Genomic DNA, 25,866 nt, shown 5'->3' on the forward strand with positions numbered 1-25,866 from the left:
CACTCAATAACAGCCCTCCCATTGTGTAGCTGTACCTCGGGTTTCTGTTTCCTACATGTGTAAGATTTTACATTTCTCTGCATTGAACTTCATCTGCCATCTCGTCGCCCACTCCCCTAGTTTGTTCAGGTCCCTTTGTAAATCTTTGCAGTCCTCTTTATTCTTAGCCCCATTAAATAGCTTTGTGTCATCTGCAAATTTTATTACTTTGCTCTTCGTCCCTGTTTCTAGATCATTTATAAATACATTGAATAGCAGCGGTCCAAGCACCGACCCCTGCGGAACACCACTCGTGACCCTCCTCCAGTCCAAGTAGTGGCCCTTCACTCCTACCCTCTGCTTCCTGCCTGCCAACCAATTCCTGATCCATCTGTGTACGTCTCCTTCCACCCCATGGTTCTTCAGTTTCTGAAGTAGGCGTTCATGGGGTACCCTGTCAAAGGCTTTTTGGAAGTCTAAGTATACAATGTCTATGGGGTCCCTTTTGTCCATCCATTTGTTAATTCCTTTGAAGAAGTACAATAAGTTAGTCAGGCATGATCTTCCCTTGCAGAAGCCATGTTGGCTTGTTATCATAAAAGTTTATGCCTCTTTAGATGCTCCTCGATGCTATATTTTATCAGTGCTTCCGCCATTTTCCCCGGAACCGAGGTCAGACTTTACCGGTCTGTAGTTCCCCGGGTCACCTCTCGATCCCTTTTTAAAGATGGGCTTAACATTGGCTATCTTCCAATCCTCCGGGATCACGCCTGTTTTCAGGGATAGATTACAAACCTGCTGTAGTAGTTCCGCTATTTCCTCCTTTAGTTCTTTCAATACCCTAGGGTGGATTCCGTCTGGGCCCAGGCCCAGTGATAAGGGCAGATCCGTGTCTAACTTGTTATCAGCTTATTAGTTTACGCATGGATTTGTGATCTGCATCCAGCTTTGGACAACCGATACTGAAATCCAGAAGTGTATCTTTCATTACTCTCTATTCAGAAATGAAATGGCTACTATCCCCCTTTCCCCCTTTTACTACGGTGCACTAGCCAATTTAGCGCAAGCTAAATGCTAACGTGTCCATAGAATATAATGACATGTTAGTATTTAGCGCGCCTTAGTAAAAGGAACCCTATATAAGGTAACAGAAAATAAAGCAGTTAAGATCTTCATTCTGAAGCAGCATATCCACAGTTCTGCGTTCACATACCTACTCTTATCAGTATGCTGCTGTGTAGTAAAAACTTTTTATTTCAAATGAAAATTCTTCTGTCTGTAGATTAATAAACTGAGGCACTGTATCTAGGCAGCAATACCAGAAAAGATATGTTTTAATTAGATTGTAAACTCTATAGAACAGGGATTATCTCTTACATATATAGCAGTGCTATATAAATAAGTAGTAGTATATGTTTAAAAAATGCAAAGATAATTGGGGAAAAAACCTAATTCTGCTGCTTTGATATTTCTATTGTTGTTAAGTGGTTTCTTTTCTAACTAGGGGGGGTTTGTATCATTAATGTGGCTTGTACCAGTTTTTGTCATGTCTATTCTCTTTTGATTCCTTAATAAAAATGATATACTGTATATATATATATATATATATATATATATATATATATATATATATATATATATATATATATATATAATTTAAAAAAAATCTGTCCACTCACAGAAAAAAAGGCGGGAATATATTATACCAGTACTAGAAGCACTGCACTGGCTGTCAGTTATTACCAGTTAAGTTTAACCTAATTTTATGTTTAACCTTTTAATTTATGCAATACATTTGGCTGGATTATTTAAATGTATTATTAGTCTCTTACCCCTTTATGATAAATCTCAACAAGAGTCTCCAGCATTACCTCCACTGAATATTTCTGTATAACAATATATTTAACCCTGACTTGATCGGCAAAAATCCAAGTTTCAGTTTTTCCTAAAATCTCCATAATGCATTAGTGTCTGAACAGCCTAATAAGACTTTGTAAAAGGGGGGATGGGGGGTGGAGAGGTAAAATATTGTTCTGTAGCTTAGTCCTTGGTACATAAAGGTAGATCAATGCAAACCAAAGAGAATTTAAATAAATATCTTCTAAAATAACATTAGTTAAATTCAATAGTTAAGTGCTCAGTGATGTGAATATGCAAATATGCCAGCAAAGGTCCGGCGGTTGCTACACTGCTGAGTTTGGTAGTGTGTCGTCCGCCTAATCTTCCTCTTGAAAAAAGAGTTTTTTGAAACACAATCTGTCGAGGAAGCAGAGTGTGGATTATCTCTAATGTATGGACTATGTGAATTAAAGATTTGGAGCAACATATTTTACTTTTATTTTTGATTTTTTGGTTTTTGATTTTGGACTATTTATGCAGTTCATAGATGAAAGCACGCAGGACAATTGTGCGCGGACAAATGAGCACAGAGAAAAGCGCACAGGACGTCAGCATGCAGGATTAAAAGTTAAATATAAAGCACTCTGAGGGGGGGTTTTGGGAGGGAAGGGAACCCCCCAGTTTACTTGGAAGTGTTGCCACTGCGGGGGGATCTGGGGGGTTCCCCCCCACACACACACTTAGAGGAACGTGTAATTTTTCCCTGTTTTAAGGAAAAATTACAGTTTCCTCTGTAAGTGTTGGGGGGGTTCACCCCACCCCCCAAGGGCAGCGCCAACACTTCTAAGTAACATGGGGGGTTCCCCCCAAACCCACCCTCAGAGTGCTTTATATTTAACTTTTAATCCGACGCACTGACATCCTGCGCGCATTCTGTGCTCATTTGTCCACAGGTGATTGTCCCGCGCGTTTTAGTCCCGTCACTATTTATGCTGTGTACTTTTTTGCGGTTACTGGAGATTTGTGAGCACACAGACTGATGCAAGCTGATTAAGAACGCCGTTGCACCTCATGCATCTGTGCCCCCCTGCTTAGAAATCATAAGAGTCTACAAGAATTATTGCGCTAAGTAACTTTTTATCATATATACCTTTCGAGTTACAGTTCCACAATGAAAGCAGGGAGGGCTAGTGCAATGATGTAAGGTGTTGAACATCTTTTAGCCCTTTACTGGCATATTTGCATATTCACGTCACTGAGCACTTAACTATTGAATTTAACTAATGTTATTTTAAAAGATATTTATTTTAATTCTCTTTGGTTTGCATTGATTTTCCTTGGGAATTTGTTTGATGTTTTTTCTCTCATTGGTATTTTCTTTTTGTATTAGCATAAAGGTAGATCATCATAAATTCTCCAGTTAACTACTATCCGTGTTTAACAATTGATATGTTTTTTTAACCAGAATTTAAAAAAATAAAATGCTTTTCTGAGGAAAAAAAATCTAAAGATAATTTTCTACTTGAGATATATTATAGTCCAAAGTTATTCATCATGAAATAAAGTTCCAATTATGCTCCATAATTAAAAATGAATCCTTATGGCCAAGTTCATTGATTGAAGAAACTAGCTCGGAAAACAGAACCCCCCCCCCAATTCACATAGGGTCCTTTTACTAAGACTACTATAGACTATAATGGACGCATTAGTATTTAGCACGCGCTAAAATGGCTAGCGCGCCTTAGTAATAGGACCCCATAATAAGTTATCATATTGGATTACAACTCCTCAAGAGTCAATTGAGGAGAGCAGAACAACTCTGACAAAAGCAACCTTGCAATGTTATAACTCTGCATTGGTTGTTTTTTTGTGGGTTTTTTTTTACATGTCATATAACTTGCTAAAAAAAACTTTTAATCGTAAGAACATAAGAAGTCACTGGGTCAAACCAGAGGTCCATCGCGCCCAGCGGTCCGCTCCCGCGGCGGCCCATCAGGCCTATGACCTGTGAAGTGGTCCCTGACTATTCCTATAACCTACCTCTACTTCTATCTGTACCCCTCAATCCCCTTATCCTTTAGGAATCTATCTAAACCTTCCTTGAACCCCTGTAGCGTGCTCTGGCCTATCACAACCTCCAGAAACGCGTTCCATGTGTCCACCACCCTCTGGGTAAAAAAGAACTTCCTAGCATTTGTTCTAAACCTGTCCCCTTTCAATTTCATGACCCAATCCTTCCAGGGTATTATATTCCATTAAAAAATTAAAACAAATCCACTTTCCTCACAATTTTGATTTCCTGCCCAGAACCAGGCGTCACTTCCTTTTTGTATAAAATTAAGTCACTATGGGCTAGATGCACTAAAGTCAGCGATCGTCAGTAAACCTGTTTTCACAGCTTTAGCGACAATCGCTTTTACCGACCTGATGCACAAAATGACCCACCGCATGTTTTCACCTTGATCACCCATTTTCCGATCCAGCCTTACAAATTAGCTAAAACCCCATGCAAAGTAGCCAAGCGGCTGATGCACTAACATTGCGTGGCTATTCAAAAAAAAGTTGTTTTAGTGATCAGAAAACCGACTGGTCTAGACTGCCTATTTTTTTTTTCAATGGCACAGATATTTTGCGTGTGTTACACACACAAAATATCTGTCCCATAAAAAAAAAAGTCACCCAGCACTGATGACGGCCTTTCCCGATGACCCCTGACAAACGTAGCATGAGAGAAAACTGGCAGGAGGGTGCCCACTCCCTCCAGCCATGCAGAACAACCCCATGCCATGGCTCTCCCTTGCACCAGGCACCCCTGAGCCACTGTCCCCCCCTAACCCCTCAAAAATGGCAGGATATTTAACTTTTAATCCTGACATCCTGCGCGCATTCTGTGCTCATTTGTCCACAGGTGATTGTCCACAGGTGATTGTCCCGCGCGTTTTAGTCCCGTCACTATTTATACTCCTTCCTGCTACCAGACGATTGCACATGCGCAGAGCCCTCACAGCAGTGACTGGGGAAGCAACCTCCTGTCACTGCTGTTATGGCTTCTTTTTTTTTTTTTTTTATATAATGGCACAGATGATGTGTATGTTTAATGGCACAATCTGCCCCATTTTTTTTTTTAAAGGCCCCATGCACTGGCACCCCTCTCCCGCACCACTGATTCTCCCGAACAAAGACCTTCCCCCAAAATAGGCAAGAGGTATGCCCACTTACCTCCTGCCACACAGAATACCCTCGTGCCAGGTACCCCTGAGCCGCCGTTGGTAAAAGCAAGCGATTGTCATTGAAGCTGTGAAAATAGGTTTAGCGACAATCGCTGACTTTAGTGCATCTAGCCCTTTATTGATACACCTACTTAGTCATCATTTACTCTACCTACCCTAACCCAGTGGTTCCCAACCCTGTCCTGGAGGACCACCAGGCCAGTCAGATTTTTAGGATAGCCCTAATGAATATGGATGAGAGAGAGATCAGCATATAATGGAGGTGCCAGGCATGCAAATCTGCTCCATGCATATTCATTAGGGCCTGGTGGTCCTCCAGGACAGGGTTGGGAACCACTGCCCTAACCCAACTGACAAATATATTTACTTCCATGAGGAAAACAACTTATCTTCTTGACCCTATTCCATCACAATAAACTTGCCCACTTCTTCCACAGGCCTTTGAAATGCTTGAGAACAATTCTTAAGCAATCTTTGCTAGATCCTTCTAATGCCATCAACTAATTACTCTAATTTGTTTTCTTTCTAAAGTTGTATAAAAGGATGTATTTAATCAACTGTCAAACTTTTTTGATAATTCTAATATCTTACATCTCAAACAAATTGGCTTCAGGAAAGGCTTCAGTACAGAAACAGCTCTCAGCCTGTATATTACACTCAAATCTTGATACAAGTCAAATGTCATTAGGTGTTTCATTAGATCTTTGTTGACCTAGTAGATCACCACTTATTCAAAGATTAAGGGCCTCTTTTACAAAGCCACACGGCAACAGCCCCGAAGCCCTTTAAATCTCTATGGGCGTCAGGGACGTTACTGCAGTGGCAGCTGTTAGTGCGGCTTCGTAAAAGAGGCCCTAAATGATTTTGGTATCAAAGAAGCAGTTCTTTCAAAGTTGATCGAGAAGGTAGATATTCTGCATCCTACCAAGTAAATTGTGGGGTTCCACAAGAATCATTTCCAACCTTATTTAATATTTTCATCAGTCCCCTGGCTCTGTCCAACAGTGTGGAATTAGTTTTTACTTCTATGCTAATATTTTACTTATAGTCCCCACATTGTCAATCAAGTACATCTGATCTTAAACTGCTCCAACATTATTTGCAAAAAATAGCATCCTGGTTAAAGGCACACAATTTGGTTCTGAACACCTCCAAAAACGCCGTTTCTAATTTTTCAGGTCATTTAACTACATCATCCAATCCAATCATTCTTTGGGATTCTTCTATAATACCTGTTAAATCATTTACTACCTCTTTTTATCAAACTGCACTAGAAGTTTTAGTACGGGCCACTGAGGTAACTGCTCTGACTTGCTCATAGGAATTTTATGAGCATTGGAGCATTATGAGCACTGGCTCACACTAAAAACCTCTAGCACAGCTTGATAAAAGTGGCCCATAAACACTTAGGTGCTTTTTTGAACACTCTCTACCTTATCTTGCCAACCTTATTAGTACTGTATCTTCACACTACCCTATTCAACCAGTTTATGAACCATGCCTCTCTTTATTCCATCATCCTCACATGCCTGCCTTGAAATCTACTCGCCATATAGCATTCTATCACATCTCACCACTACTTTGGAATGTTCTTCCTGTCTCTCTCTGTAAGGAAGTATCTTTAAAAAAATATTTTTGTTAAAAACACATCTTTTGGGAACTCTCTAGGATCACTGGTTTCTCAGGAATTGCAAGTCTTTTATTTTTATTGATTTAAATGCGATTGTATTCTTCTGTTGCATGATAGCTCTCTTGTTCTATAATATGGCATTCCTTTTCCAACCTTTTTTTTTTTTTTTTAATATGTATACCGCTTTGGTCTGCTTGCCAATACAGGCGATATATAAAGTTTAAATAAACAAAAAAAAAATAAGAGGCTTTATATTTATGCAATGTTTAATTTTTTTGATAACTGTATTCTCTTAAGCCACTCATAATTTCATGGACAATTTGTCTATTTATTTAAGAATTTATACCCCACCTAAAGAGCTAGAAGATATTATCACAGATACTTGGTTTTGCATTTCAATATTGTGAATTTGTGTCTAAAGAAATAACATATTTATTTTATTTATTAATTATTTATATCCCATCCTCCCAGAAGAGCTCAGAATGGGTTACAAGTTTACAAACATAATATAACATAACAGGGTATAGTAATGCAGAGCATGACAGTATATTTTAGAACATGACAGGACAATACATAGGGAAGTATGATCATATTCAAAAAGCATGGGTTCACAGCAAACACATTATAAAATATATGGAGTTGAGAAAAAGACCTTAGCCCCATTGTACCTTTGCAAATCGATATAGACAGTATCGACCCTTTACTTCTTAAATGCTAAGTTTTTGGGGGGAGGGATTCCAATCATATTTATTAAATTTTCAAAAAATACAATCAAGTACAATGCAGCACAAAAGCAAAGCTGCCATAAACAACAAAACAAACAGCAAAGACACACAGATCAACAAGTTAAGTAACTATCCATCCCTGCACCCATCCCCCTCCTCCCAGGAATGTGAGGGGAAAAAAAAAAAGAACAAAAACTCAAGTCAGGGGCAATCAAGTAACACACAGCTGCGGGCATGTGAAGTTAAGGTATCCAAAAAGGGCTGCCAAATAGTAAGCAACATTCGTCCCTGTTTAGTATCTAAATGGCTGTACTTCCAACAAGGCTCTTATTTCGCCAAACTATGACTGCATCAGGGAAAATTCCACGACAAGCTCTCGTTCATTCCTGCACCGTCCACTGCTTGCAAAATGGCTCCTGAATTAAAGCTCCGAATTACATGACGTCACTTCCGCAGGAAACTAAACAGTAAGACAAAAAACAAACAAAAACCAGACTATAATTAATAAAACGCGCACCATTCTATTTTCTGATTAAGGCCCTTAGGCCTTCAGGAGCCATTTTGATGCCAGTAGTGGACGGAGCAGGAATGAACGAGAGCTTATCATGGAATTTTCCCTGATGCAGCCATAGTTTGCCGAAACAAGAGCCTTGTTGGAAGTACAGCCATTTATCTTCACTGGAAATTTGTGGGCGACTTAATAAGAACATCATGTCACTGGAACATCATGTCACTGGATGGACCCGTGTAACAACTGTGAAGATAAGTGTGATCTTTAGCCTCTGTGCATAGTGGTGGGATGTTTCCCGGTTTTTGAAAACAACATTTTGAAATGAGTGGAGTTTTTGCTTGTTTATTTATTTATTTATTTATTTATTTATTTATTTAGATTTATATCCCGTTCTCCCAGTAGCTCAGAACGGTGATACAGAATAAGAACGGCTTAAAAACTCATTGGGTTGCCGTCTGCATATTATTGATAGTTGAGGTTTTTCTCCACTTTTGAGTAAATGGTTTTCTGAGGGCACTTTCACTACTTGGCGAATAACATCTGTTCTAGTTTTTTGATTTAAATGTCTCTATCATATTTCTCCTCTCCCGCTTTTCCTCTAAAGTATACAGATTGAGATCTTTAAGTCTGTCCCCGTACGCCTTATGGTGAAGACCATATACCATTTTAGTAGCCTTCCTCTGGACTGACTCCATCCTTTTTATATCTTTTTGAAGGTGCAGCCTCCAGAATTGTACACAATATTCTAAATGAGATCTCACCAAAGTCTTTTACAGAGGCATCAATACCTCCTTTTTCCTATTAGCCATACCTCTCCCTATGCAACCTAGAATCCTTCTAGCTTTTGCCATCACCTTTTCAACCTGTTTGGCCATCTTAAGATCATCACAAACTATCACACCCAAATCCCACTCTTCTGTCATGCACATATGCTCTTCACTGCCTAATCTGTACCGTTCCCTCAGGTTTTTGCAGTCCAAATTCATGACCTTGCATTTCTTAGCATTAAATTTTAGCTGCCAAATTTAAGACCATCCTTCAAGCTTCGCCAGGTCTTTCTTCATGTTATTCACACTTGGCGTGTTTACTCTATTGTAGATTTTCGTATTATCTGCAATGAGGCAAATCTTACCCGACAGCCCTTCAGCAATATCGTTTATAAAAATGTTAAAAAGAGCAGGCCCAAGAACAGAACTTTGAGGCACACCACTGGTAACATTCCTTTCCTCAGAGCAATCTCCATTGATCAGTACTCTCTATCACCTTTCACTCAAGCAGTTCTTGACCCAGCCCGTCACTTTGGGACCCATCCCGAGAGTACTCAGTTTATTTATTAGACGTCTGTGTGGAACACTGTCAAAGGCTTTGCTAAAATCTAAATACAACACATCTAGCGTACATCCTCGACCCAATTCTCTGGTCACCCAGTCAAAGAAATTGATCAGATTTGTCTGACAAGACCTACCTCTAGTGAATCCATGTTGCCTCTGGTCCTGTAATCCACAGAAACCTGGCCTTTTCTTTATCAGCTTCTACATATTCCTCCCCTTCACCTTTGAGTCTCACAATGCCACTTTTGCACTTCTTCTGATCACTAATATCTAAAAAATGTCTTGTCTCCCTATTTTACCGTGTCAGCAATTTTTTCTTCCATTTGCATCTTTGCTTTTCTGACAAGATGAGCCTCTCTTAACTTTCCAGATATTTTTGCCTGTCTCCCTCTTTCTGAGATCTTTTGTAGTTTATGAAAGCTAACCTCTTATTCCTTACCTTCACAGCTACCACTTTTGAGAACCAAAGTGGCCTTCTTTTCCTCTTACTTTTACTTACTTGCTCCACAAAAAGGTTTGTCGCCCTTACAATTGCTCCTTTCAGTTTTGCCCACCACATTTCCACTCCTTCCAGACGTTCCCATTCAGACAATAATTCCTAGACGTAAACCCCCGTCCAAACAAAGTTGTTGTTTTTTAAAGTCTAGAACCTTTGCTTTTGAATGAGCCCTCTCTATACACATCTTAATATTAAACCATACCATGCAGTGATCATTGGATGTCAGATGATCACCCACTGTAACATCTTTCCCCATTTGTAAACACTAAATCCAGTATGACCCCAATCTTGTGTGGGTTCCATTACCAACTGCTGGAACAGTTCTCCTTGTAGAGAATCCAGAATCTCCCTACTTCTAGAAGACTCTACAATAGGGATACCCCAATCAACATCCGGCATGTTGAAATCACCTATTAGCAAGACTTCCCCTTTTTTAGATATATTCTGAATGTCTACTATTAAATCTCTATCTATTTCTTCCATCTGTGAAGGAGGCCTATATAAATCACACCAGTGTAAATATATTCTCCATTCCCTCTTTCCAAATTGATCCACAGTGCCTCTTCCTTGCCCTGCAGATCCTGCAATTGTGTGGCTTTAATGTGTTAACATATAACGCTACTCCTCCTCCTTTTCTTCCTACCCTTTCCTAAAAGCAGGGGTAAATAGGATGTCAATCTATCCGCCAACACCCACACAAAAATCTTAAGGTTAATGTTGAGCAGGGAAATACGGCGATAACATTCGACATACAGAGGATCTTTTCCTGGTTTCGGAATTAGAGTAATGTAGCACCTGGAGAAAAAGAAGAGTCATCCAAGTAAGTATTAAAGTAATGATAAAGAATGATAAAGAAGTAATTTATAATATTCCGCAGTAAACCCATCGGGTCTGGGCGCCTTGCAAGTGAACAAAGACTTGATAACCTACTGAATTTCCACTGCTCTCAAAGTCGCATTCAATGAGTCTAACATCTATGGAATTAAATGCGGTAAAGAGGCGTCATCCAGATACGCCTGTATCAAAGAGAGCAGAGAAGGCGAATCAGCTGTATAAAGATGAGAAAAATAGTCACAAAAGGATTTGGAGATCCTATCGGTAGCATTAGTAATGTCCCCATCGGATATACGAATAGACTGAACCAACCGAGGCCCATTCCAAGACTTAGTAATTCAAGCAAGAAAGCGCCCGGGACGGTTCCCAAAATGAAAGAACCTAAATTTTCTATAGATTGTGCAACGCTTAGCCCGTTCATGCAACAGAGTGTTTAAAGCTACCTGCGTGGTCAGCATACATTCCTTATGTGCGGGTGTAGGACAATGGAGATAGGTCTTCCTGACACGTTGAAATTGGCATTCGAGGGAAATATTTTTAGCAGCAATATGGCGGTTCCAAAAAGCGATATAAGCAATGACATACCCACGAAGGACTGCCTTAGAGGCTTCCCAGTAAAGGACGGGGTCAGCAGAATGATCAGCATTAAAATGAGCATAATCTTCTCATCAGTCCACTAAATATTGTTGAAAATGAGCATCATCGTACAGATAAGCAGGAAAGCACCAACCACCACCTTTGTGGCTCCCCACCTCCATATCCACTAGCACCATAGCATGATCAGAAATTGCCTGCTGACCAATAGCACAGGAAAGAACTGAGAGAATAATGTCTGAGATACAAGAACATAATCTATATGGGAACAAGTAGAATGGGAGCGGGAGAGATGCATATAATCTGTCTGTGGGGTGTAAATCTCCAAGGATCAACTAAATCCAGAGTACACTTCTCCCTCCCTATTCACGGGGGTTAGGGGCAGAGCCAGCCCGCGAATAGGGAAAAATCGCGAATAACTTTTGGACGGCTCTGACCCACCCCCTGACCTTACCTGGTTGTCTAGCGGTGACGAGGGGTAGGAGCGATCTCCCTACACACCTGCCCCGTGCAGAGCCGTGCTGCTGAGTTCCCATGGTCTCATGAGACTACAACAATGGAGCAGGTCTAGAGGGTAAAATTGTTAACCCAAGTCTTGATGGGTACAGTAATGGCCACAAAAATCCTGTTATAGTCTGTATAACAATAGGAGAAGGGAATGTCTTTCTTGCAGAAAGATTTGATACCTCAAGAAATGCACATAGAGCAGAATACTTACAGGAAGTAGCTACAAAAGCTATAATAAAATGTGAACAGGCTGCAAACTAAAAAAACACCATGAGCATCTTCTCTCACATCAGGCTGCCCTATGGGGTAAAGACCTAGAACAACTCCTATTGCCCACCACTTATGAGGTATTCAGGAAACGCCTCAAAACTCACCTATTCCTGAAATACCTAGACAGCTGACCCACTTCCCTCCTTCCCCTCTCTTGCCCTTTCTCCCCATTGTTCCCACATCCCTTAAGTTAACTCAACTTGTACGTCAACTCAACTTGTACCCCACTAATCTTCTGTAAACCGCATAGAACTTAACGGTATTGCGGTATATAAACTGTTGTTATTATTATTATTATTATTACCCTTCTCACATCTGGGCATTCCTCTACCACATTACCGATATGTCATCAGCAGTGCGGCACGAAACAGCCAGGCGTGAGAAGGGCAGGCCACGATGCAGCCTGTGCTGCTGACGCTGCCATTTGTTTCCATGTATTTCGGTCTCACGGTCGGGGTTCGTATAGGAGGGAGAGATGGAAGGGTCAGCGGGGGAAGCGCTGCTGCCAGCAATTAGGGCTTATTTTCAGGGGTAGGGCTTATATTAAGACCTACCCTGAAAATCATGCTAGGGCTTATTTTCAGGGAAACACGGTAGTACTGCTGCAAAGCAGAAAGTTAGTTTAGTGATAAGTAGGCAGTTGAAAACCAAGCTGATATCACATTTAAGGATAAAAACTAAAAAGAATATCATAAACTAGAAACAGTGCTTAAGTATTGTTGCTAGGCAAGGACATTGATGAATATTCCAATTAATGGGAATATTCTTCAATTTATAATGTACTTATAACAGACAAAAAAAAGCTGTTTTGAAAGAGACAGCTCATCTGGCCATATCTAAGATCTTGGAAATTTGGCAGCATGCAATACTACTATTTGTCATTTCTATAGCACTACTAAAAAATTGCAGCACTGTACATTAAACATTCAAAAGACAGTCCCTGCTCAATAGAGCTTACAATCTAATCAAGCCACATCAGTGAATACACTCAGGGATTTACATATTGATGAAGCTTTATCATGAATATCAGAAGCTAAAAAAAGAACCAGCACAGTTGCAACGAACATGAATCAAGAAGTCTTCAAAGAACATCTTGTCCATCTTTTTGATTTTGCTACCACTGATGAATTAGTCACAATGAAAAATCAAAGACGATAGAAAATTTCTAATCGTGCAGAGGCAAGATGTTTCGTCATGCAGCATGACTGGCATTGACTCCAATGTGGAGGCAGAAAACGTCATTGTCAGTAGTTCTACACAGCCAACTGCTACTTCTCTCCCTCTGACTAGCGAATTATCCAATTCCAAGAACACTGCTGAAGTTGACCAACAGTTGTTCATTTGAAGACAACAGAACCCCTTGTTCCAGTTCTTGGTCAAAATGGCCAAAAGGTGAACATCTTTGCACATTCTGAAGTTGCCGGAGCATTAGACCGTGTTAATTTGCCAGATAGGATGTCACATTTGTCACTTGGTCATGATGTAAATGAAATGACATTGTCAAGAAATTCATGCTGATGTTCACGGTGCAAGAACTGTGGGGAAGCAATCATTCTTAAGAATGAATTCCTTGATGAAACAACAAACTCCAATACTGCTGCATTAGGTTGGAAAACTCCTCCAAGACATTACTGGAAGTAAAGAAATGGTGACAAAATTGCAACATTTTGTCCTGGCAATGGAGAAGAGAGGTTACTCGGAGTTCCAAAAAATTGGCCTTGGAACTAGCAAACAGCAAGCCTTGGGTAGGCGAAATGGCATGTGCCAAAACCGAAAGCGCTGCTCCAAGAGAGGCAGGCAAACCAAGTGCCGATTCGGAGTCCATAGAGAAAATGTAAATATACTCCCAGGTTGTCTGCAGAAATGTGTAACCCCGAGAAACTAATTCAGCAGAATGGGATCCAGCTGCCCAATGCCCCCATCTCGGGCACCATGCAGTAAGTGGAACAACGTCCCTTAGTTCCCGAAGAACTACAAGAACTGTCCTGAGGACCAGTAACACTGAAAAGGGAAACACAAAACATAGAGACTCCAAGAACGAACTGGAAACCTGAGGAGGATGCAAAGATGCAAGCATCCTGAAAAATCTTCACAGCCCCCTGACCTGACATTATAGCGTCTTCTCCCTCATGAGAAAGCCTGAAGAGTCATTGAAAGAAGTCAAGATCCCCTCAGAATGAAGTGCAGAAGGTCAGGGAATGGCAGGATGAGACTGTAGGATCTGCAAGAAGATTATCCTAGGAAAAATCAAGTTTCACAATGTAAAGAGGAATATACTGGAACCATGAAAACAGTACTAACCCCATGCAACATGAGCGAAATACGTATGTCCTTTAAAGTGAATACATACTACACTCATCAAGATGCTGCATCTACCGCCCCGTGGAAAACAACAGCATCCTTACAGGTATCAGACAAAGCTCACATCGCTAATGAGAGCTTCAGGGATGAGGCTAACAGCCACATAGCGCGTGATCCTCCGCGGGTTTGATAGAATAGGTAACTGGCTCCTGGTTAAAAGGAGCTGTACAGCCCTTCATGTCTGGTCGGGGGCCCGTCTAGCATGTGCCATGAGAAAATGGTGACAGGAGAAACCAGCGTGATAAGCATGGAAATCTGAAGTCCAGGCCTCCTCAGAAATAGAGAAAAAGAGTCCTGGCCGCAGGAAGATGCGCAGTGTCATTATGCCCATAGAGACAGCCCGAACTTGGAAACTGTTTGTACTACCTTTAGGCATATATATCCTGTGCCACTACTAGACACATGCAGCTCAGCACAGAGGCCCAAATAAGGACAGTTACCAACAGACAAAGGCTCCCCAAGAGAGACCTGCCCAAATACAGGGCACTATCTTACTGCTGATCTCACCGTGCCGTGAGTTGCCGTATGTCGCCCCAGTCTAGAGACAAACCGAGACTGGGTGACCTAGCACAGGGCAGAGTCTCTCTGGTAAACCCCTTGAGTGCTAACCCCAGAGTCCGATTAAACAAGCAGCTTCCTTCAAGGGAGTATAGCAGGAACGCAGACATAGACATATAAAGCTGCCCAAACTTGTCCCAAAGCTGGTGTCCCAAAGCTGGTGAACCGGAAAGGAGCGAAGCCCCGGCATACCCTGACCAAAGTCAGCTGGAAACAAACTACCGGAACGCTGCAGCTCTCCCGCCATCGCCGGAGACCCAAGCGCACGCCGGATTCTCACTGACACGTGGCCGCTGCATCAACGCTCCTAGAAACATAGTTGGATTCAAGCCCCGCAAAATTTACCCTGCCACAGCTTGCATAGAAATAAAATCAGACTCAGGGAATAACTAGAAGAACGGCCCACAGCGCCGGAAAAAACATGTCCCATCTCATGCTGCTATAAACCGGCACCTGCACAATCAGCTGCACATGGCCGTGACAAACACTGATGAAAGAGAGCCTCAGAATAAACAGGACTACTGCTGCACTGAAACCCAACAATGAGAACAAGTGCGAGCAAGAAATCGCACCGCTACTGCCGCGATGTAACCAACAAGGAAACCAAGCGCGTGCATGGAAAGGGCGGGAAGTCCCGGCTCCCTCCATAGATTTCTAGTCATAAAACTTAGCCTCAATAAAATATCCATGCCTTAAATGTACGCTGACCGAACCCACAGTACTAAGATTCCCAAACAGAAGCTGAAGTTCAAACAACCATAAAAGCCAGACATACTCACAAGATAGTTGTTAGGGCCGGTTGAAGCCAGTTTGCAGCAAAAGCATGGCAGAGTGTAGCAACTGTGGTCTCTTTTTTTTTTTTTTTTTTACAGAGAAGGGAAAGAAGAAAAAAATTGAGACCCAGTCAGACCCTCTAGCAATGGAGGGAGGGTGAGGCAAGGGACCTGGGGGGGCCCAGGTGTAACCCCTAAAGCCGGCACCATTCAGCCGGACACCCCTGTCTCACTGAAGAGAAACCTCAACAGGAGAAACAGAATGGCAGTCTCACTGAAGAGAAACCTCAACAGGAGAAAATAAAGTTCCAGCCACAGCCAGAATTCAGGAGCTAGTTGAATAGTGACCTTTTCCTGCTGGGAGATAGAGAATACTAGATAAACAGGAAGAGTGCCAGCCAATAGGACCACCTGTTAATCAGTTTCTCTATCTCCGCCTGCTGGTAGATGTGAGCTATCCCATTGGTCTCTGGATTCATCTGCTGCTGTTGCTAGGGAATGCAGCATTTTGTCCTGGCAATGGAGAAGAGAGGTTACTCGGAGTTCCAAAAAATTGGCCTTGGAACTAGCAAACAGCAAGCTGAATGAAGTCTGTCTCACAGTACTAGATGAGTGGACTCTTCAGAGACGAGTCCAAGGCCTGGTATTTGATACCGCTGTGAGTAACACAGGCCTGAATAGTGCATGCACCTTCACTGAATCATCAGTAGGACAAGAGTTAGCATGGCTCACCTGTCAACATCATATGATGGAACTAGTGCTTGGAAGTGTCATTACTCAACTGTTTGGAGTTAAGTGAAAGACCAGATATTGCAGTGTTCAAATGATTTCAGCAAAATTAGCCAAAGACCAGGATTCATATGAGGTTGCTGCAAACAATATGTCTGATTCGGACACATCAGTCCTTCGGAAAAAAACTGCAACTTTCTGCAGAACAGCCTTTAATGCATCACATCCAAGAGAAGACTACAAAGAGCTTCTTGAGCTCCGTTTAATTTTCCTTGGCAGCTGCCAGGATGCAAATAAAGTGAGTAGCATTTTGATACCTGGGGCCTTCTACCATGCATGATAGATGGTAAAGGACATCTATAGTATTAAGATATCTACATCTATAGTATTAAGTTCCAGCAGCAGTTCTCTCAAAGATAGACTTTCAAAGACTTTCAAGATGTCATACATGGCACCAACTATATAACCAACTCTTGAGATTATGAAATCCAAGTCACAAAGCACCAGCGTCAGGATCATGGCACAGCTTGGAATGGCATGCCCAAGCCACTTAAGAAGAGGCCGATGCTGCCCTAACACCAGCGGCCGCTGAAGCAAACAGATGGTTAAGGACAAAATTCACCCGTCGGTCCTGAACATTCTTCAGGACCACACCCTCATCACTGGGGACAGAAATTCGGGGAAGCAAAGCGCTTGTTAAAGGCATCTGCCATGGGATAAAAGCATGCCATAGCGCGAGCACATTTCAAGGGACCATCAGGAGTCTCCCAGATGTCCATAAGAATCCGAACGAGGTCAAGATGATCAGGAAAAGAGGTGGATTGTGACTCATGAGGGAACATTCAGCAGTGACAGACTAATTTTAATTCCTAGAGAGATTCAGAGATCAAATCCACAAGAAGCACGTACATGAAAAATCTGCACACAGTACAATCCTCCCCCAAATTAGGGGCTCTGCACTGATCCAGATCCGCCATATCTGCCATTGCCACGGTGCCCCCCTGCGAAAGCAGAACTATGGAAAGCATATCTGGTGCAACCGCGGGTATTACCAGCACCCCCAAAGGGAGGCAAGAGAAAAGACCTTGGTCCACAGGATTGGAATCAGCATGAATCGATCAAATTCAAGCAGTGGATCCATACTGATCACAAAACAGTAGAAACAAGCAAACTAACACTGGATGATTTTATCAGCAAACTTGCAAACAAAATTTGGAAGCTGACAAGTCACCACTTCATTTCAAAGCATCAGAGTGAAATCCTTGAAAATCAATTAGGAGAAAATGAATTGATCATTCTGATGGATTTTGCTGAAAATTACTCTTTTGTTGTACAAGATACAACATAGGCTTTCACTGGGAAAAAAGTCATAAGCATTGTTGGAAGAAAATGGTCATCAAAGTGTCACGGCAGAAGAAAGGCCCTGCCAGGGTTGTCCAGAAGCAGCCCATTTATGGCGCAGCCTCTGCTTTGGGTGAGGGAGGGACAGAGGAAGGGGGGGCTGTCAGGACCGGTTGTCGCTGCTGCTTCAGGGGCCAGAGGGAGGGTTGTCAGGACAGGCTGACTGCTGCTTCGGGGGCCAGAGTGAGGGAGGGGGATTGTTAGGTAAAGAGCGCATATCTTTGGAGATTTGAAGAGCACGGGAGACAATTTTTTTTTGTTGTTGTTGTTGGTTGGTTGAAAGTGCTGATTAGTTGAATACCGGTTAACTGGGATTCTACTGTAACAAAAATAGCTTATAAGTTGAAATTGTATATTTAAGAACAAAGTCATGTCACAAAATAATACACATAATATACGGGAACAGCTTCATTATTATAGGAGCAACATTTATTTAGTGCATCCATTTTTTGGGACCAGATTCTCTATATTGGTGGCCACCTAAAAAGAGGCCAATGATCACATGTCAATCACATGATGGCGCCTTATAGAGAATTGCGCCTCCACAAAAGATAGGCACCAGAAATGTAGGCCAGGGTCTTCCAGGCCTACATTTCCAGCACCTATCTTTGCCTTGAATTGTGCCTAAATAGGCGCTTTAGGCCACCTAACTCCACTTCTGACATTAGCCACTCCCATAGTGGCATTACTGTGTTTCCCCGAAAATAAGACAATGTCTTATATTAATTTTGGGCCCAAAAACGCACTAGGTCTTATTTTTTTCATGTAAATGATCATCTCTCCCTTCCTCTCCTTCACCCCAATTCTTCCTCTTTCCTTTCTCCTCCCCACATATGCAGCATCTTTGCTGCCCTCTCACCCATCCCATTGAGCCTTCCCTCTGCAGCATCTTTCTATCCCTCCCTCCCATCTCCCTGTGCAGCAAACCCTTGCCAAGCTTCCAAGCTACCATCCTTCCCTCCCTCGCATCCCTCATGCAGCAGAACCCTTGCCCAGCTTCCATCCTTCCCTTCCTCCTTTATGCAGAACCCTTGAGCACCCGCCTCCACCATGCAGCCGAACCCCCGCTGACCCTCCATCCTTCCCTCCCATTCGAACCCCGCGAGCCCTACATACCTCCCTCCAGAGCAGCATCGGCCAACAGCACTCTAAACAGGCTGCTTTGCAGCCTTCTATCGCCGGGGTCTTCCGTGTGCTGCATTACTGATGATGTGGCAGAGGGAATTCCCCGAGAGAAGGCCGAGAAGCAGCATGTTTAGAGTGATGCTGGCTGATGCTGCTCTGGAGGTATGTAGGGCTCGCGGTCAGCAGAGTTCAGATTGGAGGGAAGGATGGAGGGTCAGCTGGGGTTCGGTGGTAGGGGCTGTGGCGGCGGGCGGCAGAAGCACTGCTGCTGGCGAACCCAGGGACTAGGGCTTATGTTTATGTTTAAGCCTGCATTTTACTGACCTAATTAGGTATTTGAAAAAAACTACCCTATCTGACTTGAAGGTTCACAATCTAGCTAAAGTACCTGATAAACTAAAAATAAGTAACAACATATAATACATTTCCAAGATCAAAAATCAAAGAAATAGAAAATAGAAATAATGAAAGAAGATAAAAAATTAAAAATAAAATAAAACAAATTTAAGAGATAGAAAAGTCTCTGAAGCGGCCTGATAGCAGTCATATTTTAGTGCAGGTCTTAATACAACTCCCAGCACGGCACACTTCACAGATCCGTCACTGGCAGAGCTTGAGAGCAAAGAAATTAACATTTCTAAAACTGTTATATGAAATAAATAAATCCAAATCAACACGAATCAGAACAAATTAATAAATATTGCGGTCCCCATTCCATTATTCAATTTGGGAGAGCCATTTGAAAACAAAAAGTGCTTTTAGATATCTCTGAAAATTTTGAAATGATATTAAGACCTTATATTAAGACCTACCCAGAAAATCATGCTAGGGCTCATTTTCAAGGAAACACGGTAGGTTACCTAAAGCAGTGGTTCCCAACCCTGTCCCGGAGGACTACCAGCCAGTCAGGTTTTCAGGATAGTCATAATGAATATGCATGGAGCAGATCTGCATACTTGTCACCTCCATTATATGCAAATTTCTCTCATGCATATTCATTAGGATCATTCCAAAAACCCGACTGCCTGGTGGTCCTCCAGGACAGGGTTGGAAACCACTGACCTAAAGCACCTACTTAGGCACAATTCCGGCGCCAAATTTTTAAGCACCTTGAAACAAAGTTATAAACATCGTTTGAACTGTTTTTAACTGAGTTTGGGCCTAAAAAAAATCAGCGCCGGTTAGAGAATCCAGGCCATTATGTATGCCAGTTTCAAAAAATGAAAAACCGCTTTAGTTCCACACGAAAGACTGCTAAGGAAGCTATGGAACCACGGGGTGCAAGGGGAGGCCCACCGATGGATCAAAAACTGGCTGGCGGACAGGAAACAGAGGGTTGGAATAAAGGGCCATTACTCAGACTGGCAATGGGTCACGAGCGGAGTTCCGCAGGGGTCGGTGCTAGGACTGCTCCTGTTCAATATATTTATTAACGACCTGGAGGCAGGAACAAAATGTGAGGTTATTAAATTTGCGGATGACACCAAACTATACAGCAGGGTTGAAAACACGGAGGACTGCAAAGACCTCCAAAAAGATCTGACAGCGCTGGAAGAGTGGGCCAAAAAGTGGCAAATGAGCTTCAACAAGGTCATGCATGTAGGGAAAAAGAACCCGATGTTCACTTACAAAATGGGGGGATCACCGCTAGGGGTGAGTAACCTTGAAAGAGACCTGGGAGTGATGGTAGACACATCATTGAAGGCGTCGGCGCAGTGCGCCACAGCCTCAAGGAAGGCAAACAAAATGTTGGGCATCATTAAGAAGGGTATCACGACCAGGACGAAGGAAGTCATCCTGCCACTGTATTGTGCAATGGTGCGCCCGCACCTGGAGCACTGTGTCCAGTACTGGTCGCCGTACCTCAAGAAGGACATGGCGGTACTTGAGAGAGTCCAGAGAAGAGCAACTAAGCTAATAAAGGGTATGGAGGACCTCTCATATACTGACAGACTGAAAAAGCTGGGGCTTTTCTCCCTGGAAAAAAGCGGAGACTTAGAGGAGACATGATAAAAACCTTCAAGATCATGAAGGGCATAGAAAGAGTAGACAGGGACGGATTTTTCAAATTATGGGGAACCACAAGTACAAGGGGGCACTCAGAGAAATTGAAAGGGGGAAGGTTTAGAACAAACGCCAGGAAGTTCTTTTTCACCCAGAGGGTGGTGGATACATGGAACGCGCTACCGGAGGATGTGATAAGCAGGAGCACGCTACAGGGCTTCAAAGAAGGTTTGGATAGGTACCTGGAAGACAAAGGGATTGAGGGGTACAGATAGGAGTAGAGGTAGGTTATAGGGATAGGATTAGAGGCAGTTACAAAATTAGTCAGGGACACTGTTCAGGCAATTAGGCCTGATGGGCCGCCGCGGGAGCGGACCGCTGGGCAAGATGGACCTCTGGTCTGCCTCAGCGGAGGCAACTTCTTATGTTCTTAATGGATCATAAAAAGCTGTACAAGATCATAAAGTTTGATTTGTTTTGCTTATATAAACCAAGAAAATATTTTGATGCAAAGTTGTGAAAATTTTGCAGGGATATTTTACAAGGTATGGTATCAAACAAAGAGCTATATCTCCACAAGTATTCCACCAGAGTTTGGTTGGGTCATGCAAGAATCAGCATGCAAAGTTTCATCAAATCCATGATGGTGAGGTGGGAAACCCTAAACCACTTGGCACGGAATGACCCAGAGTTTACTCATAAGTTCTCAAATGCCCAAGTCAAAATCAAATATTTTCACCTTTTTTTTAAATTAAAATTATAAATGTTAAAGAAAGAGACCTTATTGCTGCCAGTAAAGAATTAAATACTCTGGATTCTTTTCTGCATTGTCCCCATAGTAAGGTATTTAAAAAGCCACCTTTGGTCAGACCAATGATTCAACAAGCCCAGCGTCTTCACTAACAACAGCCAATCTAAGTCTCTTGGAAGTAAACAGCAAACCCCCAATAAAAAATTATATTCCATACTGCCCGCTCTCAGAATAGGTGTCAGAATTGAGCGACATGCAGGCCTAGAAATAAATGGTTACAGATCAACTTGATTTCTGGTACAAATGATAAATGCATTTTTTTCTATCAGGGCAGAAGATTAATGGCACAGCCTCCGTTTAGGATTAATCTCTAAGGTTAGATATATGTATATTATTTATATTTCTCTCCCACCAAACAAACAACTGCTCACCGCAAGTTACAAATAAAATCAATCACACAACTGTTATATTTAAAAACACTTTATTATACCAAATAATCACATAAGTTCAAACATAGCACACACACATACACACACAAACACCAAATCTATTAAAGAGCCCTTGCTCTCCTGCAGCTACCATATCCTTTAAATTTCTCTATAATACAGGATGAACAACTTCATCCCTATCAAACTTAATTTTGCTGCCGAGTAGTATTTTATATGGAAAAAAAATACAGCAAAAGTTAATTCACTTTATAAACAATACCCATTGAAGATTCATTGTAGGGAGCAACCCACTGGTAACTTTTCCAGTTTATTGAAAAACTCATGCTTCCCATTAGAACGCTGCACTATCAGACAAAAGGTCACACACAGCATTCAGCATCCAATTGAACAAATTTGGGCAGTGTTAAAATGAAAACCCTTACTAGGTATAATATTCCTTTTATCTTGCACAGAGCAACAGTTAGACCAGGTAGTATATTATAATCAAGGCTGTATTTTTCAGCCATATAAAAGGTTCCTTGGGCCACCTCCAGGACAGAAAATGCATGTCAAATGTCACCCTTTCGCAGGAATAGGTATTTGCTCTGTGGATGCTTGAGTAACCCAGTACTAAATAAACCTTAACCTCTAACCCGAACACCTTTACTCTGTCCAATAAGGGGTCATATGGATTGAAAAGTTGGCTACTATACTCAGGTCCCTTTTCTCAGGACTATTGTTAGTACAAAACAAACCCACAAATACGGCTTTAGAAAGAGTAGCGCATTCAAGTAAATATGAGGATAACCCACCAGTAACACGGGAAGAGCCAAGAGCAAATATCCGGGCTGAGCAGGGCCTGCCAGGCTCTTCCTACAGAGAAAAAAAAAAAGCCCTCAGAGCTGCTAGAGGTACCAGTATCCTACTCCTATTCCTCCCCCAGTAGGAAACAAAACACTCACCTGCAGCGCGTTGAGCCCCAAAACGGCTCACGGACCGTAGCCGCTGAACCAAAGGAGGAAGGACAGAGGGAAGTGGGGGGGGCGGCGGTCACTCAGGCAGCAACACTACCATTACTTCTGTCACCGCCATCTTGAAAGCGCCGCTCGCTGTATGCGCGGCTCCGCCCTCGGCGCGCTCCAGCCACGGATACGCGCGCGGGGTCCCGGGAAAGCGGTGGCAAGCTCTGCAACCTCACCCTCTACGTCTTTCTCGCTCAGATGCTTTCTATACCGCCAGGGTAGCTCGGTCCTAGCAGAGGAGTGCTCTACTGTACCATCCCTACCGGGAAATCTGGCACCGGTTCGCAGGCAATAATCTTTTATCTTGAACGTAAAATATTATAATTCAGAATCTACACTAGGAGTCCGGTATACCAGCCCTGTAGTCATAATGGAAATGCTGGGATATTGGCCTGCTAGGACCTTGTAGTGTAGCGGTGAAACGGCCCCGCCGGAACCCGAAGGAAAGGACGGAACATTAATAGGGAGAGCCTCTAATTCCAGCCGGTGGCTAGTTATACGGGACATTGGTCAGAAGTAAAGTGATGTTTTTGGTCTCAGTGCTTGTGACTGGTCTTTGGTTTTGCTTGTGCTACTGGGTTCAAATTGTTTGCCGGCGGGGTAGGGTGCAGATTGCGCTTGGTTCACGGTCCCGTTCTGTGCTGCTTCTGGTTGCTCACCCGGACGACGAGTGCATGTTCTTCGCGCCAGTTGTTCTCAGCTTCAGGAAGTTGTGTTGGCCATTGGCTGTTCTTTGCTGTTCCACAGGTATGTAAGTCCGAAATCAGGGTGGGCAGCCCGCAAGATCGTGGGAAGTATATATAGAAAACATCCTTAACTAGAGTTTTGGCGATTTAAAATATTGTATTTTTAGAATAGCCACAGTAGGAGTTTCTGTCGTTTTAAGTTTTTTTGTTGTTGTTTTTTTGGGGGGTAGGGGTTACTTATCATAGAAGTCCTGTGGAGCTCTGTGCGTTTCCGGTTCCAACATTAGATATTGCTGTGGGCCGCTTGGGATAGTACTGACATTCATACGTCCCCCCACCCCACACACACACCCCACCCCACACACACACAAGAATTGCCATAGTGGGACAGACCGAAGGTCCATCAAGCCTAGTATTCTGTTTCCAACAGTGGCCAACCCTGTACATCGCTATCTCTCTTCTCCTTCCCTCCCTCCTACCACTCCCCAGATTCCTCTACCTTCCTAACATTTGTCTCCTTCCTCCTCCCCTCTTGATTTAGTGGTTTTCTCTCTTTCACCTCCTTCCCTCCCATTTAGGTGCATTTCTTCTCCCTTACCCACACTGCAGATTCCATTTTTGGGGCTACCAGCAGCTTAAATAAACCGCATTTGGTGGCTTAAAAACTGGGAAAAAAAACACCTTAGCATAGCTTCTACTTCATTGCAAATGGAGATGTGCAGCTGCACAACGTTGATCTAATTGTGAGATCATCAAGGTGCACCTGCAAGGTAGAATGCCACAATTAAAATATGTGCTGGGATTTGAACCCATGACCTGTGGAAGATGAGCATAGGGCTTTTACCCGGTGAGCCACAGCTGCTTCCTTTCAGTCATGGGGGCTCCTACTATGAGAGCTTAGTGATCCTAGCCATGTGAAGGTGAAAATATCTGATAAGATTATAACTTAGCAGATCCTTAAGCTATCATATCATTCTGTATCAAGCTATCATATCAGATGTGAGGAAGAAAGACATTAGTTGAAGTTGCTGTGGCTCAATGGTAAAAGCCCTGTTCCCATCTTCCAGAGGTTATAGGTTCAAATCCCAGCACATATTTTAATTGTGGCATTCTACCTTGCAGGTGCACCTTGATGATCTCACAATGAGGTCAGCATTGTGCTGCTGTACACCTCCATTTGCAATGAAGTAGAAGCCATGCTAAGGTCTGTATCTGGTTTTAAGCTTTTATAAATGAAGTTATGTATGCAAGCTACATATTTTTTCATGTGCTTTCAAGAATAAACTGTTTGGAGCACTGTTTAGTCAGAAAAAAGGGTAGCTTTTTAGCAAGAAACAAAGCTGTGTTTTTCATGTGCTGTACTTCAATTAATGGATCTTTTCCTCTAATTAGCATTGCTGTTTGTCAACAAAAATAGAAGGTTTTGCATGCAGTATATATCTGTTTTGATGTGCCCTGTTTATGTGGTGCCTTATTAAATGTATTTTGAGCTTAATTAAAGCAAAAATAAAAACCCAGATCACATTAAAGATGTCCAAACTGTGCCTAAGTTCCGTCCATAGAACTCACATCTATATGAAGCCCAAACTATGCTCAAAAGTAGACCTGGTTTTCATTCATCTACAACAGGGGTAGGAACTCCGGTCCTCAAGAGCTGTATTCCAGTCGGGTTTTCAGTATTGCCCCAATGAATATGCATTGAAAGCAGTACATGCAAATAAATCTCATGCACATTCATTGGGGAAATCCTAAAAACCCGACTGGAATACGGCTCTCGAGGACCGGAGTTCCCTATCCCTGGTCTACGATGTAGGCATGAGATGGACGCCCTAGATTGCTCAGCGTTATGCAAATGAATCGAAGGATGCCCAAATTGAAGGCTCGCCCATTCCACGCCTATTCCGTTAGGCATGATTTTTCTCAGTGGGCATCCATAAAATTGTGGATGCGCCTATAAAGTTAACGTCCACATCCTTTGGGCATCCATGTGCCAATTATCGCTCATTAAGAAACTTAAATGGCTTATTAAACACTTAGTTTGGATGCCTAAGTCCCGCTCCGCGTTAGGTACCCTTTAGG

At 42.5% G+C, this 25,866-nt stretch overlaps 2 protein-coding genes across 13 annotated transcripts in view; one reads left to right on the forward strand and one right to left on the reverse strand.

Annotated features, from left to right (window-relative positions):
• Positions 1 to 23,192, reverse strand: part of NCOR1 (nuclear receptor corepressor 1) — a 509,406-nt gene extending 486,214 nt beyond the window's left edge. For 6 of the 12 annotated variants that reach the window (XM_033922032.1, XM_033922041.1, XM_033922036.1 and 3 more), the window contains exon 1: positions 23,042 to 23,189. The gene's annotated coding sequence lies outside the window, so the exon portion shown is untranslated. Of the gene's footprint in view, positions 1 to 22,891; positions 22,953 to 23,041 lie in introns of all 12 variants that reach the window. The other 6 variants (XM_033922035.1, XM_033922043.1, XM_033922040.1 and 3 more) reach the window with 2 other exon arrangements.
• Positions 23,193 to 23,348: 156 nt separating this feature from the next.
• The window catches only part of PIGL (phosphatidylinositol glycan anchor biosynthesis class L), a 100,694-nt gene continuing 98,176 nt past the window's right edge, over positions 23,349 to 25,866 (forward strand). Inside the window, exon 1 of the mRNA XM_033922045.1 lies at positions 23,349 to 23,848. Within this exon, the coding sequence (XP_033777936.1) occupies positions 23,626 to 23,848 (223 nt within the window). The 5' untranslated portion in view covers positions 23,349 to 23,625. The remainder of the gene's footprint in view (positions 23,849 to 25,866) is intronic.

Source organism: Geotrypetes seraphini, chromosome 15, assembly GCF_902459505.1.
Source record: "Geotrypetes seraphini chromosome 15, aGeoSer1.1, whole genome shotgun sequence".
Lineage (NCBI taxonomy): Eukaryota > Metazoa > Chordata > Amphibia > Gymnophiona > Dermophiidae > Geotrypetes > Geotrypetes seraphini.